General features: G+C 31.3%; 1 protein-coding gene across 3 annotated transcripts in view; it reads right to left on the bottom strand.

Annotated features, from left to right (window-relative positions):
• Positions 1 to 2,348: 2,348 nt before the first annotated feature.
• Positions 2,349 to 18,920, bottom strand: part of LOC132744707 (inositol polyphosphate multikinase-like) — a 38,275-nt gene continuing 21,703 nt past the window's right edge. For all 3 annotated transcript variants that reach the window (XM_060733486.1, XM_060733492.1, XM_060733501.1), the window contains exons 4-6: positions 14,448 to 14,620; positions 10,265 to 10,349; positions 2,349 to 9,893 (exon numbers count right to left, since the gene is read on the bottom strand). In XM_060733486.1, coding sequence (XP_060589469.1) covers positions 9,334 to 9,893; positions 10,265 to 10,349; positions 14,448 to 14,620 — 818 coding nt within the window. In that variant the 3' untranslated portion in view covers positions 2,349 to 9,333. The remainder of the gene's footprint in view (positions 9,894 to 10,264; positions 10,350 to 14,447; positions 14,621 to 18,920) is intronic.

Below are 18,920 nucleotides of genomic sequence, written 5' to 3'. Positions count from 1 at the left end.
AAGAGAAGTCAGATGTTTCAAAATTAAACTATATTTAATTCATATATAAACTTTTAATTTTCAAAATGTGACTCAAACCAAGTCTGCAATTTTATGTAATTTTGCTGATTTTTATGCTACCGAAGGATCTCTTTTTTTTCCTCAGATATTTATACATCAGCAGGTGTCAAGTGCCATGTGGCAGCCATAAAAATTTGCCCTGTACTTCACTTCAGTATAGCTATATTTTTCTGGTTCTTCGGGATCATTGATTCCAGCACTTTTAAGTGTTGAAATTTGAGTACCTCTCAAACTGAATACCACTCAAACCGGTGCTAGGGGGCATTAGAGATGTTGCACTTTTTCATTATCCCTCATGTACAGACTCAATTAAACCTAGTCTGCAATTTTCATGTAAATTTGCTGATTTTGATGCTTTAGAGGGATCACTCTTTTCCAGAAATTGATACTTTATCCCATCTACAATTGGGCAAAAAAACAAAACAATGAAAATTAATGAACACAGTCATAATCTGTAGTGAAAGATAAAAACACAGTCAATATTCATGATATTTTAATAGAAACAATTTTTCTTCACATTATAAATATATATATGTATGTATAATTATAGAATCAATGAAGTATGAAATTAGTATACAAAGGGGTAATACCCAATCTTTATGTATAAAAGTATGATATAAAAATTGTCAAGGCACGATTCACTGTACAAAAATAAATTGGAATAAAAAACAAACGATAAGCTAAAACATTTACAAAATCAACCAATTAAAACACAAAATACAACATATCTGCTTTAATTTTATCACTCATAAGCCATCAGGCTTTAACAATACTTAGAAAAAAGTACATAATTATAGTAAGAATAATCAACACAAAGCATGTATATCTCTCATACCACACAATAAGCAGGTTAATATATTTAATAATGGCATTCTATGAAAGAGATATTGTGTAGATACAATAATTCAAGACTTAAAATAGAAAACTTTCATTTTTCTCTGTGAAAAAAATGAAGCTCCATTGTTGATTAATCAACATTTCATTTATAAATAAGTATATTTAATTACAACAAAATAATTAAAAATAGGTACGGGGAAAGCACAATGTTCAACTATAATCATAATAGACTCAAACGCATAAAGGGAAGTAACTCAAGTTCACTTTAACTACCATTATATCTTTTTCATCACAGTTCTCTCCCTTTAACTTTATTTTATGTTAAATAAGATTATGCAGTTACATGGTATAATATTTATATATAAATATATACAGTCATAGAGTAATTTGAGATATTATTTAGTGAGGTAGACTTAGAACTAGTTACAGAGATGGAATGTCAGTACAATGCTTTAGCGTATATGAAGGATACACACTATCGTTCAATGTTAGAATATATAGATATTCATCAATAAACTTTCCTATATCTATCATAATTATCACATCTATTGATCAAATAAATACAAAATGATTGACATGAGCTACTTTTGCAAAAACGCACCCCAGGGTGGCCTTGACCTTTGATCACAGGACCTCTATGTGGGTCTGGTGGGTAGAGCTCATTAAGGTGCAAGCACCCGTGAAAGTGAAAGAACTCATAGTATGGTCTAGATTAATGTTTTGTGACAAACAGACAGACAGACAGATAAACAAACAGACCAAAACTAAAATATCCTCCCAATTTTTTTACTTGGAGGATGGTGGGTGGGGGAGGGGCATAAAACGCCATAGACATACCTTTTTTTATCCAATTAATACCCTGCTAAATGTCTTGAATGGAGTTGTCAAGCTTCCATATATTGAAACTTGAGGATATCAAGATGGGATAGTGAAATTTTCCAGGCAAAGATAAAGCGCCCAGTCAGACTAAACTGGTTTGTAGGGGGGGGGGGCATGACTCTTTACTAATGGCAAAGTTTATTCACTTCCAGTTCCAGCATTCTGAGGGTAAAAGTGGATTTGTTACAAGAAGTGTATTTCACTTGTTAACAAACAAAGCCAAGTTCTTGATTATAAATTAAAATCTTCTTATATAGGGAAAATTAACGATAAAAAAATCTTTAAAAGAAAAGAAAGAAAAAAAAATCAAGTTTTAACTTCAAAAATTACAACTTAAAAGGCCTATTAATAAATAAATTTTCCCCAAATAAATAAAATACAAATTTCTAAAAAAATATTCTATTGTTTTATAGATTTTACAATAAAACCAGTTTCAATGCATATTGAATATAAAGCAATATCACAGTGGGCTGCCACACAATTAATTGACAAGATGACATTATAATAACCCTACCAGTGTCTGGGTATTTTTTTTTTTAATTTAAATTTTACTTGCAGTGCTATTGACCACCTTAATTTTAACTTTTACTTGCAGTGCTATTGACCACGTTAACATAGAGAATCACAAAATAACAATAAAATACAGTAGTCAATCATCGTACACCTGTCAACAACACAGCATCTAGATCTAATCGATATCACATTTTCTCCTGTATCAAAAGCTGTTATTTAATGTTTAAATAACTAAATAATGGCAGGGATATAAATGGATAGACGAGGTTCATTTATAGTTTATAATAGTCTCCCGCTGTCATATATTTTCTCCCAGAGCTTTGATGGCAATATTCATCGACTTCTATGGAGAAAAAAAATCAGTCTTTAACCAACAGGTCTATAGCTAAGTAATCATTTCTGAAGAAATCTGTTTAAAAGAAAACAGGTTCAATGACCTTTATACTTATCAATAAATCATCTTCAAAACTAAGAAACTGTAACAAATTATAGTACAGAATCATAAATTTTGAAACAAGGATTTCGATAGACTGATTTTTTATAAATGTCAAAAAATTTGACCAATAAAAAGGTTCCTTTTTGAGATTATTTTCCTATATGATATATCATATGACACATTCATAAAATCAATATGGTTAAATGGATTCAAGGTCATGTCCCTAGGATTAATCACGATTAAAATGTACATGGGTTATCTAAAACAATTCCATTCATTATCTTATTCCCAAATGAATTAGTATAATGGACTTCACATGATCTTGATTGTTAGTGTATTAATTAATCTTAACCACTCTAAATATCTTAAATGGACATGTCTGTCTATTTTCATATCTATCTGGACAAAACCGTTCATCAATTTAAAGGAAAATTTCATAGCATGTACTAACTGAATTATTATAGCAAACAGTGCATACCATTTTCAAACGGAACATAAGTGCTGGTTTATTATGGTCGGCACTGGTCATATTTTTAGAATTTGCTGCTCCAAGTGAACTTAGGATTGAAGGAAATTATATTTCTGCCAATGTCAAAAGAAACGTAGACACTTCGGAGTCAGACGCTGCCCTCCAACGTGATGCACCACTGATAACACTCTATCAAAAATCTTTGAACATTTAAACAGTATTGAGACTTGATGGTAAAAGGTATTTTTTTGTATTTATGAGAAAATTGTTCGAAAACCTGTTTTTTCGTTGTAACAGACTGATTTCCCATTCGTGTTATAATGTTAAAAGACTTTTGATAAGGGTGTTTACACGGGCTTATCACATTGGGGTGCAAGGTCTGATCCCTAAAGCATCTGTCTATGAAACAAAACATAACATTATTATCATCAGCAAGATAGAGAGAGTACTTAAAGATTCACAGATATATCGCCATAGCATAACCCTAACCATTTCTTACAACTTTTTTAATGAATGCTGTTTTTTTTTATCAAAATTAACTAAACCACCATTTTATAAAATTGATAATGGAATAATGTCATTTGAGCAAGAAACAAATAATTTCTTTCGTTGTATATTGGACTAAAACTAGGAGTCTGAAAAATTGAAAGCTGCAAAAAAAACAAAATAATAGCTGATTAAGAATGAGAGAATCTTTTACATTTAATACAAATTGTTTTTTTTTGTTTCTTTGTAAATGCTAGATTCTTTTGTTTTTCATTACATTTTTTCATAATTACTTCTTTTATCCTATTTAAACACACCTTTCCATTTATTACATTCTAAGAGAATTATAGCAAGAAGAAACAAAACCCCCTCATTCTTTATTGTAGAGATATTAAAACAATAGCTCAGAGATTATTCATATCAGCTTGTTGTGGGCAGAAACAGAAAGCAACTTTACTTGTATATCACAATTGACATTAATGAAGATTGACAGCACATGAAATAGTCAGTGATTACATGTAGCGAGTCATACCCGACCTATCTGATTTACAATCTAACCATCAAATCCCACACGTGTATATATCTGTCAAATGCAACAGTAATCTATTCATGAAAAGTAATAGCTATGCTATTTCTATCAGTATGTAAATACTCCCATTTAAATTTCTACATGATTACTCTTGGGAGAAAATAAAATATGTGTAATACATAAAAACAAAGGATAATTTAGTTCTAAAAGCAATTGCTTTTTGTTTAGATTTTCAGTTGCATTCGAAAATTACATGACTATTTGCAAGTTTTGGTTTCACAGATTAAAAGCTTACTTCATACATGTACTGTCATCACAATAGAACTGACAGCTGCAAAGGTCAAAGGTCAGACATCATCTAAGGTCAAAGGTCAGACATCATCTAAGGTCAAAGGTCAGACATCATCAGGTTAAAGAACAATGTTTAAAATTCATGTCAAAATGAATGAGAAATTAAAGAGAACACAATGCAGACAATAAATCCATCCCAAAATATCAAAGATACAAATATAGAATAGAAGAATTTCTTCAAAAATAATTAAATATTTAATATAAATTATAGTATTTGGCCCCATGTTCACAAAGATTTGAGGATCAAGATCAGGGTCAAAATACATATTTCGTACTTGCACAGATTTAGTATTCAATATAAACATAAACGTGGGCTTGAAATGGCATGCATATGTGAAACACAAATTTTATTATAACTAAACAAGCTATGCATGATTATAAGGTACCGGTAATCAAAATTTTTACGTTGATCCTTAATTTGATCCTTATTTTGATCCAGTTATTATTGTTATTAGTATTGCAATTTTTTACTCCTAAATAATTTTTGTCCCAAACTATGTTTTTTTCTTTGCAAAATCAGCAAGTTTTACATTTTGTAAAAATACCTTATTATTATAACCAAATATGATCATTAATAAGCGACAAAACGCAATGAACATAAATCCAGATCCGGATTTTTTCTTTGTGAACACAGGTATTTAATTCAGAGGCAGTTTATTTCTCTAATGAACAAGGATGAGATTGCTGATACAGCAAAAGGTAAAGAAAGAAAGAGAAACCCAAAGAAAAAAAAGTAAAAATAAGTGTTTATACGTAGTATAATACAGCTGTATGGATTCATTAAATGAGATTTTCAGCTTGTATAGCCATTCAAAGTTGAAACTTGAATAAAATAATCTAAAAGTTGTTGTCCTATATTAATGAAAATATAAATATGAGAAAAGAATTTCCTCCACCAATTACGATAATAAATAAAAGAAAGTAATGGCAAAACTTTGCAATAATCAAAGTCATTCAGGATTCAGTGTCAAATTTCAATATGTCCAAAGTCCAATTATGAAGGCGTCAGCTCAGTAAATGAAGATGTTGCCACCATTGTGGTATATATATGGGATAAAATACATTAACCCCTATCCCACCCATCCCTCTAATTACAACCAAATTCCAATCAAAATGAAATCAATCAAATCAAGGAATTATATAAAGTAACACAAACAATAGCACTAAGAAAAACATTTTTTTTTTACATTTCAATATTGTTGCAAAAACATTACCATAATTATTAAACCAAATTATTTTTTAAAAATTTGATCTCATTCTTAAGATACATTGTATTATCCAAAATAAGAGCCCTTCTTTATTATCTTGTTCTAATTCTTAAGATATTTTCTACTTTAGTGCCTTTATCAAAAACAAACATGTAATGCAACATTTCGTTAGATAAAAATATTTATACTTGGAGAAAAAAGGCATTACAAAGAAGTATCACACATTTCTATATCTATGAACGTAAATACACATAATACTTGAAGAAAACAATTATCAATAAATATGCAAAAAACTGAATATTATCTATCATAATATAACATTATCATTATGAATTATCAGCTCTCATGAAAAATCATTTTTACATGTTTTTAGTGTGTCCATTTGGGCACATCTTTTTTAACACAAAGACTTTTTTTTTTCATTACTGGAATCAGAGCAAAGAGGATACAAAATATGAAACAAAGATTCAAAATGACAGGAAATTACACAAAACTTGTTTTTCTGCTAATGTTACAATAATTTTGTGAGGAAAAAAATACAACAGGTCATAATTCTTTCAAAAAAGATCAAATAGAAACCAAACAACAATATGCACCAGGAAACTTTATTTGATAACAATCATTTGGTTAAAGTTTGGTTGAAATCCCATTATAAATGTATGGGGGAGTTGCACATGGAAGAGTTTGTTTGTGCCCAGCCACTCAATCATCAATATTTTACAATCTAATATCTGGAGAGTTCCATTATCAGAAAATAAATCTAAAACAAAAATGGTTAAAAATTGAGGGATTCCATAGTAAATGACTGCGGTCTGATGATGTCATGCCAAAATGGTTCATGACTGGCTTTTGTCTTTTTTATTTCCTGGTTTTCTATAGTATAATACATTGAGCATATACAAAGTTTTTTGTGTTTTTCTTTTATTGTGCTTTGTTTAACATATATCTTTTTTTTTCCATATGTAGAAAATGATGTTTCTATATATATAATTATTTAAAAAAAAATCTATCTTAATCAATGACATGGGATGTTTTTCTATTTGTAGAAATAGAAATTTCTATATATAATTATGGGAAAAAAAAGTATATAAATCAATGACAAGGGAGAACAACACTTGTTTACATTCTTATTTCTCATTGTGGAATTTCATCACCAGCCAGAAAAAGGCTTATCATGTACAAATCAAATAGATGAGTAATTAACATGCATAAGAGAAAACATGGGGGAGAAAACATGGAAATCATTGTTACAGAAACAAAGACAGAGATGTACAGAATAATAATTCCTGGTACCATGTCTAGATACCTGTCCAATCAACACATCAATCATACCTATCACAGATACAGGGAACCAGTTTTGTCATTTACTGTGGAAACACTATGTTCTATAAACAACCTACCTAACATGACTCATAATGCTCTTTCTCAAAGAAAACAAAAACAATTTTACCAGTATTTCTTTGTATAAATTGCCCACCATTACAGGATTTTTCCGAACTATTTCGGGAAAAGACCCCTGGCATGAATTGGTAAAAAAACATACTTTTCAGCATTTTGAGAAATTTGGAAAATTATAATAAGTTGAAAAAATGCGTTATACATGTTTTTTTATGGTTAATAACACATGTATGATCATTTAAGCTGTAATTTCTTTTCAGAAACAAGTCAAAACAGTTCAATTTTTCTCAGAAGTTAAAACAGTTTTCTGTTGGGGATTATTGAGTTATCTAAACTGAGAAAAAAAAGCGTTATTTTCAAGTCTTTTGGATTGGGAACAGGTCCTAATATCAGTCCAAGGTAATATGGTGAAAATGCCCTGAACCACCTTTAATTAATCAATGTAAATCAAACAGCAAGTATATTGTTTATAAAACTGAATACAAAACTGAATTTCTCATATTATATGTTTCAAGAGCCAAAATGACTACAATCAAAATAAACAAGAGCTGTCCGTAAGACAGCGCGCTCGACTTTTTTATTGCTTGCCAATAAAAAAAGTTTTTGCAGTAAAAGGCAATACAAGAATCTCTGTATTTTTAAAGTGAACAATGGCCATGAGCATTAAGATATTTAGTGAAGAATTATTAACCAAGATTCTAAGTCGATAAAAGGCCTTAATTTTTAAAACAAATCCTTGACAGAGTTACCTTCTCTTGCGTACAGATGGGGGTAATGATGTGAAATAGCATTAAAAGTTTCAAAGCAATATCTCAAAGGGTTAAGGCAATAAGTGGATTTTACCCATATTCAATGTATTTTCTAAGTCAAAAAGGGGCATAATTCTGTCAAAAACCTTGACAGAGTTATGTCCTCTTGTCTGTTGATGAAGGTCTTGATGGTAAACAAGTATGGTCAGTTTCAAAGCAATACCTCCAATGGTTATGAAATAAAGTGAGGTGGTACAAAAAACTTAACCAAGCTCAATACACTTTCTAAGTCAAAAAAGGGCCATAATTCTGTCAAAAACCTTGACAGAGTTATGTACTCTTGTCTGTAGATGGAGGTTATGATGGTGAACAAGTATGGTAAGTTTCAAAGCCATACTTGTAATACTTCTGAAATAAAGTGGGGTGGTACGAAAAACTTAACCAAGGTGTGACGCCAACGCCGACGCCGACGCCGGGGCGAGTAGGATAGCTCCCCTTTTCATAGAAAAGTCGAGCTAAAAAATCAATAATTCCAAGAAACTAATGTTTATTTGACCTGTTTTACAGGAGTGCCAATATTTAGATAGAAAAATTAATGTAAAAAAACTATGTAAATAAGACTGACTTAAAGCTTTATTACTACACTGTATAATGTAGTTGACAAGCACTCTAAGAATCCAATTAACAGTATTCCATTTAAGTCGAGATTACGATCAAACGTTAAGAACTTTCTTAGAACCCAATTATCAGTATTCCGATATATTCAAGTTAGGAATTTCCTAAGAATATAATGATGAGACTGATAATGATTAGTCTGCTATTAATATCAAAGTTAAAGGTCCATTATGCCTCATAAATGGTATCATTTTTATTTCTCAAAAACTTTATCTTTGGTATATTTTTTTCTCATTATCAGAATTTCATCTAATAGTAGGGAACTTTCTTGGATATTTCTCATGAGTATTCTATTAAATCAACAAAAAGAGTTTTGACCACAATAGAAATGCATACAATATAAATGAAATTCTTTTTTCATCGGGCTAAACCAATCAGTCATATAATTGTCGCCATGCAGGGGTTTCGTTAACTTGCATTGAAGAGAATTTTTTCAAAATTTATTATTTGATTAAAATGATTCTAACAGTATGGGCAGATATACTTCATTGCCAGTGATGGAATGACCTTAAAAAATTTATCACAAAGTTAAAATACATGTATATGCTAGCAATTACAAGCCTCAAACATAACTTATAATAGTAAGAAATTCATTTTTTTGTGAGAAAGAAATTTTTTTTATAAGTAATCTTGAAAGCAACCCAGACATTTCACCTAGAAGCAAAAACTTTTGTAGGTTACATGAAAACAGTTTTTCGCCTATCTTTCAAACTTTTCTCATTGGTCCAGCAATCTACAAACTGCTATGAGTCGAGGAGCTGTTGCATATTGGAAATAAGATTTTTCAAACCATATAGGTAGTTATCGTCTTGTTCCTCAACATTAAACACGTGCGTGAAATCTATCATACGCACTTCCGCCAGGATTGCATTATGGTTATTGACTCCGGGATTTCCTGACGTAGACTGTGTATCCACAGATATGTTACTAACTGAGGCCGTTAGCGATGAGTTGTCTGTTCTACTTGATGAAGCTGTATCCATTTCGGACAATACTGTTTCGGACGAGGTTAGGTCTGTGTTTTCAGTTCCACGCGAGGATGCATTATCTGACTGGTCGGTCGAGTCTGTCTGCTCGGAGTCGGCCATACTACACATACAGTCTCCTGTGTGACACTGATTGCACGGAGTGTAATAATCATTTTGTTGAGTATCACCTTCATAAATCATTAACAATGAGCTAGCATAGAATGAGAATCGTCTCTGAGTTTCGAACCACTTCTCGATTTCTTTTAATTTTTCAATTAAAACTTTAATAGCGTCTTTTCTGAGTCCATGCTTTATACTGAAGTAGGTTCCAAGTCCTGAAAAAAATAAACAAGCCTTAATCAAAGTATGGAAAAAGGTCCTTCAATGATTTATATAGAATTTTTAAAAATAATTTAACTGCAAAGATGTCATTGAATGTTTTCAGTCCATTTTAAATTAGATGTAGTCATTTTTAGTTTTCTCACATAAACAAAGTGTTTTGTAAGTTTTGAGGTGGCCCAACATGCATTTTTGCCTACATCAGCCTCCTAGTAATTCTTTTAATTCCTTTTACTACAGTACTTTACTATAAATTTCTTATGCAAAAAATTCATATGTTGTTTTTTTTAACAAACACTTAATCATATACTTGAACTAATCATTATATTGTCAAGTACATTGTTCTCAGAAATAAACTCTGGTTTACCTTTTGTTAATAGTTCATTCTCTCCCAGTTTTCTACAGAAAAACTTGTCATAAAATTTGATTCTCTGTTCCACTGGGTCATATGTCTGAAAAATATAAAGTTACTCATTTTAATATACATGTTTAGTCTGCGATATTAAAATCCTTGAAAGTAGCCCATTCCAACACGTGAACCAATGTGATTAGTCTCTAAGCTTAGCCATCAGTATTTGCTTGTATATCCGGAATGCCGTAATGCAGAAACTTGGTTATTATACAGGAATTGTGCAACAGTAAAGCCGAATCTGTGAAATATAAGGCCGAAGGGAGCAAGTAAACAGACCAATATAGCGTCACTTTAATGCAGAAATGGGTTAACTCATATTAATTTATATAAGGAGTAAACCCTATACTGTACTAAGGTAACAATATCTAACAGTAAATTTGAAAGAAATGAATACACACATACACCTGCTAAGACATTTTACCCCTAGTTTGTCTCACAAATATTTCCAGAAAAGTGTTAACTTTTCAAGTAAGGCCTAATGCCAGCCTGCATTCGTGCAGTCTGACCAGGCCCTATCTGTTTGGCTTATCTTCTACATAAAATTATATAATTTTATCACAGGCTTTTCATTTCTACAGTAATGATAAATATATTAAATGTCCATGTTCATACTGTGTGGGTGAACTAAAAGTGAATAATTTGACTGTTTACAATATTTATGCTGATGTATAAAAAAGATCAAAAACTTGATAATCTACTTCAAGTCCATTGTTTTTATAAATATTCTTGTTTGTATGTTATAGATTAAATACCCTTTTCTATAAGTGTTGTCAATATAAGGAAAGGTTTACGAATTTAAACACTAAATGAGCCGCGTCATGACAAAACCAACATAATGGGTTTGTGACCAGCATGGATCCAGACCATCCTGCGCATCCGCGTAGTCTGATCAGGATCCATGCTGTTCACTTACAAACCCTATAGCAAATATAGAAACGGATAGCGAACAGCATGGATCCTGATCAGACTGCGTGGATGCCCAAGCTGGTCTGGATCCATGCTGGTCACAAAAACGTACTATGTTGGTTTTGTCATGACACGGCTCAAATATGTTACAGGACAAAATTAGAAAAACCATATGTTTTCTGGAAGAAAAGAAACAAAAATTTCTTTTGCTTAGTAACTATTCAAAGCTTCCCCTAAACATAGAACATATACCGTACAAGTAAATTTATGGCACAATATAGTTCATATTTTCTAGTAATGTTAAAATGCTTTTCTTTATCAAGAGACTATACCATTAGTCCATGATAATCACTTTGACATTTCACTGATGTATTTTTTCTTTTAATAAATGTGAAACATTTACTTTTGTTCAACTTATTGGCTTGATATTGAATTCATATTATATTCATGATTGAACAACCTCGATCTCTATTTTACACATTGCGATGAAACACTGCATTTTTAATTTTTAATTTGATCATTTTCCTTTTAATCAGCTTATTAAACATCCAAAGCCATCTGTAAAAAAATAATCCTCCATTTACATCACATCCGCTACAAGAGGTAATTCTTCCGTAACGCAAATCGCTAAATTGAAAGCATCTATTGAAATCCTTTATGCTTTGAATGGACCGTTTCAAATTAAAAGCTCAGCAAATCCATTATAAACAAGAGCTGTCAGTAGGACAGAGTGCTTGACTTCTCAGTACTTTATAGTGGATAATGTTAAAAAAAATCGTAATTCTATCAAAATTGATGTTAGAGTTATAGGCCTTGGATAGTGACTTGGATGAATGCATTTAAATAAGTACTTGTGCACCTGATGCCTGGGTGAATACAATAGCTCTCTCAATTCCTCCAATAGTTGAGCTAAAAATAAACTTTTAAGAATTTCATAAAAAAAATAATGTCTTTTCTATAAATGCCGTATGCTCACCAGTATTGTAAAAGCTACTGTACACAAGCTTGTGCAAGTGTGCGAAAGTATACAGCTTGACCAGACTTTATACTACGATAACACAGCTGTTTAAAATTTAGTATTTTGAATACCTAACAACAGGCAATTCCCAATTCAATATTGGGTGGGTGTAGTGCCTAAATGGTATGACCTCTGTGAACTAAATGAAGAGAATATGGTACTTTAAATTTTGTCTTTGATACGACAAAATGAAAAATAGAGGTACATGTATAAATGTTTTAAGATTCAATCCTAGCTTAGTATAAATCAATACACCAATTAAAATATCAAAGTCTTCAATCAACTCACAATTTAAAAAGCAGAATACGGCATTGTGATGCATAGGAAGAAAAAGCTAATTTACCAAAGTGATAAATTTACTATTCTAACACGCTTCACAATATTCCCCTATCAAACAAATAAGGCAATCAGGTGTAAAATTACACAATATATGCAAAGCATAAAAAAGGAATGCTTACATTTCATATGATGCCAGAAATTATGTCAAATAACCAATTGACGGCATGAAAATTACTTCCAAACTCAATATAGTTCAACATATTTCTATTAATTCTCTTTTTATCATCATATTACAATGGAAAAAAATATTAATTTTTCTTGCATTATAATACAATAATGCACAATTTATCGGTCAAATGCTTTGTAACTTATCATTCAGGCCTATCAGCCTTCATTATATTCCTACGCATGTGAAATCGAAGCCTGCATTATTTTACAACAATGCAATTAAAATTGATATCTATTTCCTAAGTATACAAAAACTCCTTCACTTGTAAATGTGACGTAATTTGAATAATTAAATTTTAAAGAATAAAATCCCCTACTCATTCTGAAGTAGATTCTATTTTCTGTAGAGTGATTTAATCATTGATAAAGCACTGTCATGTCTCTTTGTGTGGACTGTTTTGCAGTTAAGCTTCATTTTTTTTTTAAATCAAAAAAGTAAATAAATTATCATTAAATATTACATAGCAAATAAATCATATCTCTTAACGAGTTGAAGTTATTGTTTATTACCTCATCTAATATACTATAAAATATTAATTTAAAAGTCTGTGCATGAATCAAAGTCCTCTTTGATATATTAGCAGATTTATTGACATCTTGTATGTTTGTACAATCAAGTGTAATTGTGTTAAAACTTGGAGAATATTGAATATTTGAACCATTTATGAGTTAACCTGTATGGGAGAACCAAAGGCCTTTGAGCCCATGGTCCCTGGGGTCTTAACCATTAAAGAACTCAAGGTCCTTCAGCAAATGATCCCTGGGGTTAGTGGATAGCTTCTTAACCATTAGAACACCAAAGTGGCCTTTGAGCCCATGATCCCTGGGGTGAGTGGATGGCTTCTTACCCATTAGAGAACCAAAGTGGCCCTTGAGCCTATGATCCCCGGGGTGAGTGGATGGCTTCTTATCCATAAGAGAACCAAAGTGGCCCTTGAGCCTATGATCCCTGGGATGAGTGGATGGTTCACCAAAGTGGCCCTTGAGCCCATGGTCCATGGGATGAGTGGATGGTTTCTTAACCATTAAAACACCAAAGTGGCCCTTGAGCCCATGATCCCTGGGCTGAGTGGATGGTTTCTTAACCATTAGAACACCGAAGTGGCCATTGAGCCCATGATCCCTGAGCTGAGTGGATGGTTTCTTAACCATTAGAACACCAAAGTGGCCCTTGAGCCCATGATCCCTGGGGTAAGTGGATGGCTTCTTACCCATTAGAGAACCAAAGTGGCCCTTGATGCCCATGGTCCCTGAGGTAAGGGGATGGCTTCTTATCCACTAGAAAACCAAAGTTGCCCTTGAGCCCATGGTCCCTAATGTGTGTCAATGGCTTCTTAACCTTTAGACAACCAAAGTGCCCCTTGAACCCATGGTCCCTGGGGTGAGTGCATTAAAGAACCAAAGTAGTGAGAGCCACTAACAGTAACTGTTCAGTTCTCTGAAGTTTGATCAAAATCTACCCTATCATAGTAGAAGATGACAAAACACAACAGATTACATTAGTTCAACATCATGCTATCACAAAAGTTCACCTCACAGCACCACAATCTCTGTTCAGGTGAGCTAAAATAGTCATATTTCTCTTCAAATAGCAGTAATATTAGCTATATCATAATCTAACTAACTATGTATCAAATGAAAGACACGCCTGAACTATATCATCAGATTAAGATTGAGTTTCGTTATATCAATAACAGTTTCATATACCTGCATTCCTGTGAATTGGAAGCCAAACTTTTCTACATGTGGGAACTTTGTCATCTCTTTAGCGATCTTAGCAGGTCCAGCCTCCGGATCGTAAGTTTTCTTCCCCATTTTAATATCAACAACACATGGTTTCTTGAACTTTCTAACTAGATTCTCCAGCTTCAGGTATGTCACTGTAAAGAAGACAATGTGTATATACAAAAGAATTAAAATGTGCATGTTTAGTATATCAAATTCATGAGTCCTAACCAATAACTTTAAGGTCTGGGATAAGAGTGGCAACAAATTAAATTCACATGGCCAGAAATATACAGAGTATAATTTGGTTAAAACATATTTTATTCATCATATACATATATCCTGATGAAGGTTCGATAGAAGCATAACTGGTAGTAACAAGCAATTATCATAATATTGCAAGCAATCCATAAGTCCCCTACCGGTAAGAGCCCAAGCAACATTCTGAAGGGCCATTGGCCATTCACTTAGGTTCCTATTTTAAGTAAATTTGTTGAAAAATTACCAATTTCTCAAAAAAAGTCTAAGTTCAAAAGGGGCATAATTCTGGAAATAGTCTTGCTAGAGTATTGAACACTCACAAATGTTGAGTGACAATAAGAAACATTTATATGAAGTTTGAAGTAGATACATTCAGAAAAAGAAGTTATTAAAAAAAAACAATGTTTTTTTCATGAAAATTTGAAGTTCAAGGGAGCTAATTCTGATAAATTTTGTGCTAGAGTTGTAAACCTTGTCACATATGATGTGGTTGATGACAAGCAACTTATGTTTAAAGTTTGAAGAAAATACCTTAAGAAATAAAGAACTTAGAGTGAAAAAACTTAAAAACTAGAATCAGAAATCTTGAAATTCAGTCTATTTGTTGCCATAGCAACCAGAATTTTCAACATAGGAAGATAAAAAAATAGGTGCATAATTTCCATACTGCCATCTACCCATATGTCAAGTTTCATAAACATATTTTCAGTACTTTTTGTGTTATCACTGGATCCAGGTTATGTGTAAAATTTGCCATATTTTCAGTCTATTTGTTGCCATAGCAACCAGAATTTTCAACATAGGAAGAAAAGAAAAAGACGTGCATAATCTCCATACTGCTATCTATCCGTATATCAAGTTTCATAAAAATATTTTCAGTACTTTTTGCGTTATCGCGGGATCCAGGTTATGTGTAAAATTTGCCATATTTTCAGTCTATTTGTTGCCATAGCAACCAGAATTTTCAACATAGGAAGAAAAGAAAAAGACGTGCATAATCTCCATACTGCCATCTATCCATATATCAAGTTTCATTAAAATATATTTAGTACTTTTTGCGTTATCGCGGGATCCAGTTTTGTGGACGGACGGACTGACGGACGGACGGACAGACGGACGGAGGGTAAACCTAAAGTCCCCTCCGGTAAACCGGTAGGGGACTAATAAATAACAATAAATAAAAATAATGTGTTGTACTTCTCCATTTTCTTCTTATTTTTATTATATACAAGAAAAATTTTATATGACATTTACAATAAATACAAAAGAGAATAAGACTGGAAGCAACCTAACGCTCAATATTTAAGTCTTTACCCAGACAAACCTTATAACCCTTGGTAAAATTGGTAAAAAACATATATATTGGAGAAAAAAACCCAACTAGATCTATGTAATATATATCAAAAGCAAGATTTGAAGGTAAAAAATGTTTTAACAAATTCAATTCATAAAATTCTATTTTAAGCCCTAATATTGAACTTAATCTTGAACTTCAAGCACCAATGAGGAGCTTTGTCAATTTAAAAACAAAAACATACGGTGTTAATTTATCAGATATTATTTCAATCAGTTAATATTGGTACTTAAGTCAATGTTTAAAATTTCTTTGTTCTGATCAAACTGGTATTCCAAACAGAGACTACGGTGACCTTGAGAACAAAGCAATCATATTCAACATTTGATATTATATATATACATTACAGATATTTGACCTGTCACATTATTTATATAGTTTAAGTTTGTACACAAAACATTATATCTTGGTATGTAAGATCAATGCCATTCAAAATGTTACAGGGCATTTTTTTCATAAAGTACATAACTGTCATGTAATAGCGAATTTTCCTAATTTTATCCATAGTAAATCTACAAGTCATAAAATTCCTTTTTTTATTAAAGGTAATAAAAGTCAAGTCATAAAAGGGAATTTCCCTTATTTCATTGAAGGTATATCTACAAGTCATAATAGGGAGTCATAATAGGTAATTTTCCTTATTTTATTGAAGATACCTCTACAAGTCATAATAGGGATTTTTTCCTTATTTAGGGAATTTTCCTTATTTTATTGAAGGTACATCTACAAGTCATAATAGGGAATTTTTTATATTTTATTGAATACACCTCTACAGGTCATAATAGGGAATTTTCCTTATTTTACTGAAGGTACATCTACAAGTCATAATAGGGAATTTTCCTTATTTTATTGAAGGCACATCTACAAGTCATAATAGGGAATTTTCCTTATTTTATTGAAGGTACATCTACAAGTCATAATAGGGAATTTTCCTTATTTTATTGAAGGCACCTCTAGAAGTCATAATAGGGACTTTTCCTTATTTTATTGAAGGTACATCTACAAGTCATAATAGGGAATTTTCTTTATTTTATTGAAGGTACATCGACAAGTCATAATAGGGAATTTTCCTTATTTTATTGAAGGTACATCTACAAGTCATAATAAGGAATTTTCCTTATTTTATTAAAGGCACCTCTACAGGTCATAATAGGGAATTTTCCTTATTTTACTGAAGGTACATATACAAGTCATAATAGGGAATTTTCCTTATTTTATTGAAGGTACATCTACAAGTCATAATAGGGAATTTTTTATATTTTATTGAATACACCTCTACAAGTCATAATAGGGAATTTTCCTTATTTTATTGAAGGTATATCTACAAGTCATAATAGGGAATTTTCCTTATTTTATTAAAGGCACCTCTATAGGTCATAATAGGGAATTTTCCTTATTTTATTGAAGGCACCTCTAGAAGTCATAATAGGGAATTTTCCTTATTTTATTGAAGGTACATCTACAAGTCATAATAAGGAATTTTCTTTATTTTATTGAAGGCACCTCTAGAAGTCATAATAGGGAATTTTCCTTATTTTATTGAAGGTACATCTACAAGTCATAATAGGGAATTTTCCTTATTTTATTGAAGGCACCTCTAGAAGTCATAATAGGGAATTTTCCTTATTTTATTGAAGGTACATCTACAAGTCATAATAGGGAATTTTCCTTATTTTATTGAAGGCACCTCTAGAAGTCATAATAGGGACTTTTCCTTATTTTATTGAAGGTACATCTACAAGTCATAATAGGGAATTTTCTTTATTTTATTGAAGGTACATCGACAAGTCATAATAGGGAATTTTCCTTATTTTATTGAAGGTACATCTACAAGTCATAATAAGGAATTTTCCTTATTTTATTAAAGGCACCTCTATAGGTCATAATAGGGAATTTTCCTTATTTTATTGAAGGTACATCTACAAGTAATAATAGGGAATTTTCCTTATTTTATTGAAGGTACATCTACAAGTCATAATAAGGAATTTTCCTTATTTTATTGAAGGCACCTCTATAGGTCATAATAGGGAATTTTCCTTATTTTATTAAAGGTACCTCTACAAGTAATAATAGGGAATTTTCCTTATTTTATTAAAGGCACCTCTATAGGTCATAATAGGGAATTTTCCTTATTTTATTAAAGGCACCTCTATAGGTCATAATAGGGAATTTTCCTTATTTTATTAAAGGTACCTCTACAAGTAATAATAAGGGAATTTTCCCTATTTCATTGAAAGTACATCTATTTATTTTTTTATCAAAACTAAAATTTCTGTACAAAATTTCTTAACAAAATTTCTTGACTTATGCAAAAAAAATCCCTGTACATAAAGCACAAAATCCTCAGAGCATTATAAAGGCAGCATCAATAAGCCTTTGTCATATATAAAAAGTAAATCTATGATTCAACCCTTTTCAAAGACAATAACATCTTTTAAGAAAAACTTTATTCATTTCTCTGATACATCATACAGCAGTTCATATGATACTTTATATTTTTAAGTCAATAATTCATAATTCTCTCTCACAATTTCAATACACCATTCACCTCTAATGAAGTATATTACTAATCACTTCAGAATAGACCTTAATGTACTGTGCATTGATCTATTTATTATACATTCAATACATTTATGTTCAGATATTGACACTACAGTGCTCAGATATTTCTAAAAGCTTTTTTTTCATAAAGAAGTAGATTATTTCTTTTACTAAACCTAAAATCAGCAACTTGGGGAAAATATCAATAACTTTTATATGGAACTATTGAATAACCTGGTGTAGTTTATTGAAGGTATATTTAATAATTTATATAGAAGCTAAATTGAACTAAATCCTCT

This window comes from Ruditapes philippinarum, unplaced genomic scaffold (assembly GCF_026571515.1).
Source record: "Ruditapes philippinarum isolate M1 unplaced genomic scaffold, ASM2657151v2 ctg3007_1_1_1_1, whole genome shotgun sequence".
In the NCBI taxonomy this organism is placed as follows: domain Eukaryota; kingdom Metazoa; phylum Mollusca; class Bivalvia; order Venerida; family Veneridae; genus Ruditapes; species Ruditapes philippinarum.
Note: the sequence above shows the minus strand (reverse complement) of the source record. Positions and strands in the feature narration are given on the sequence as shown.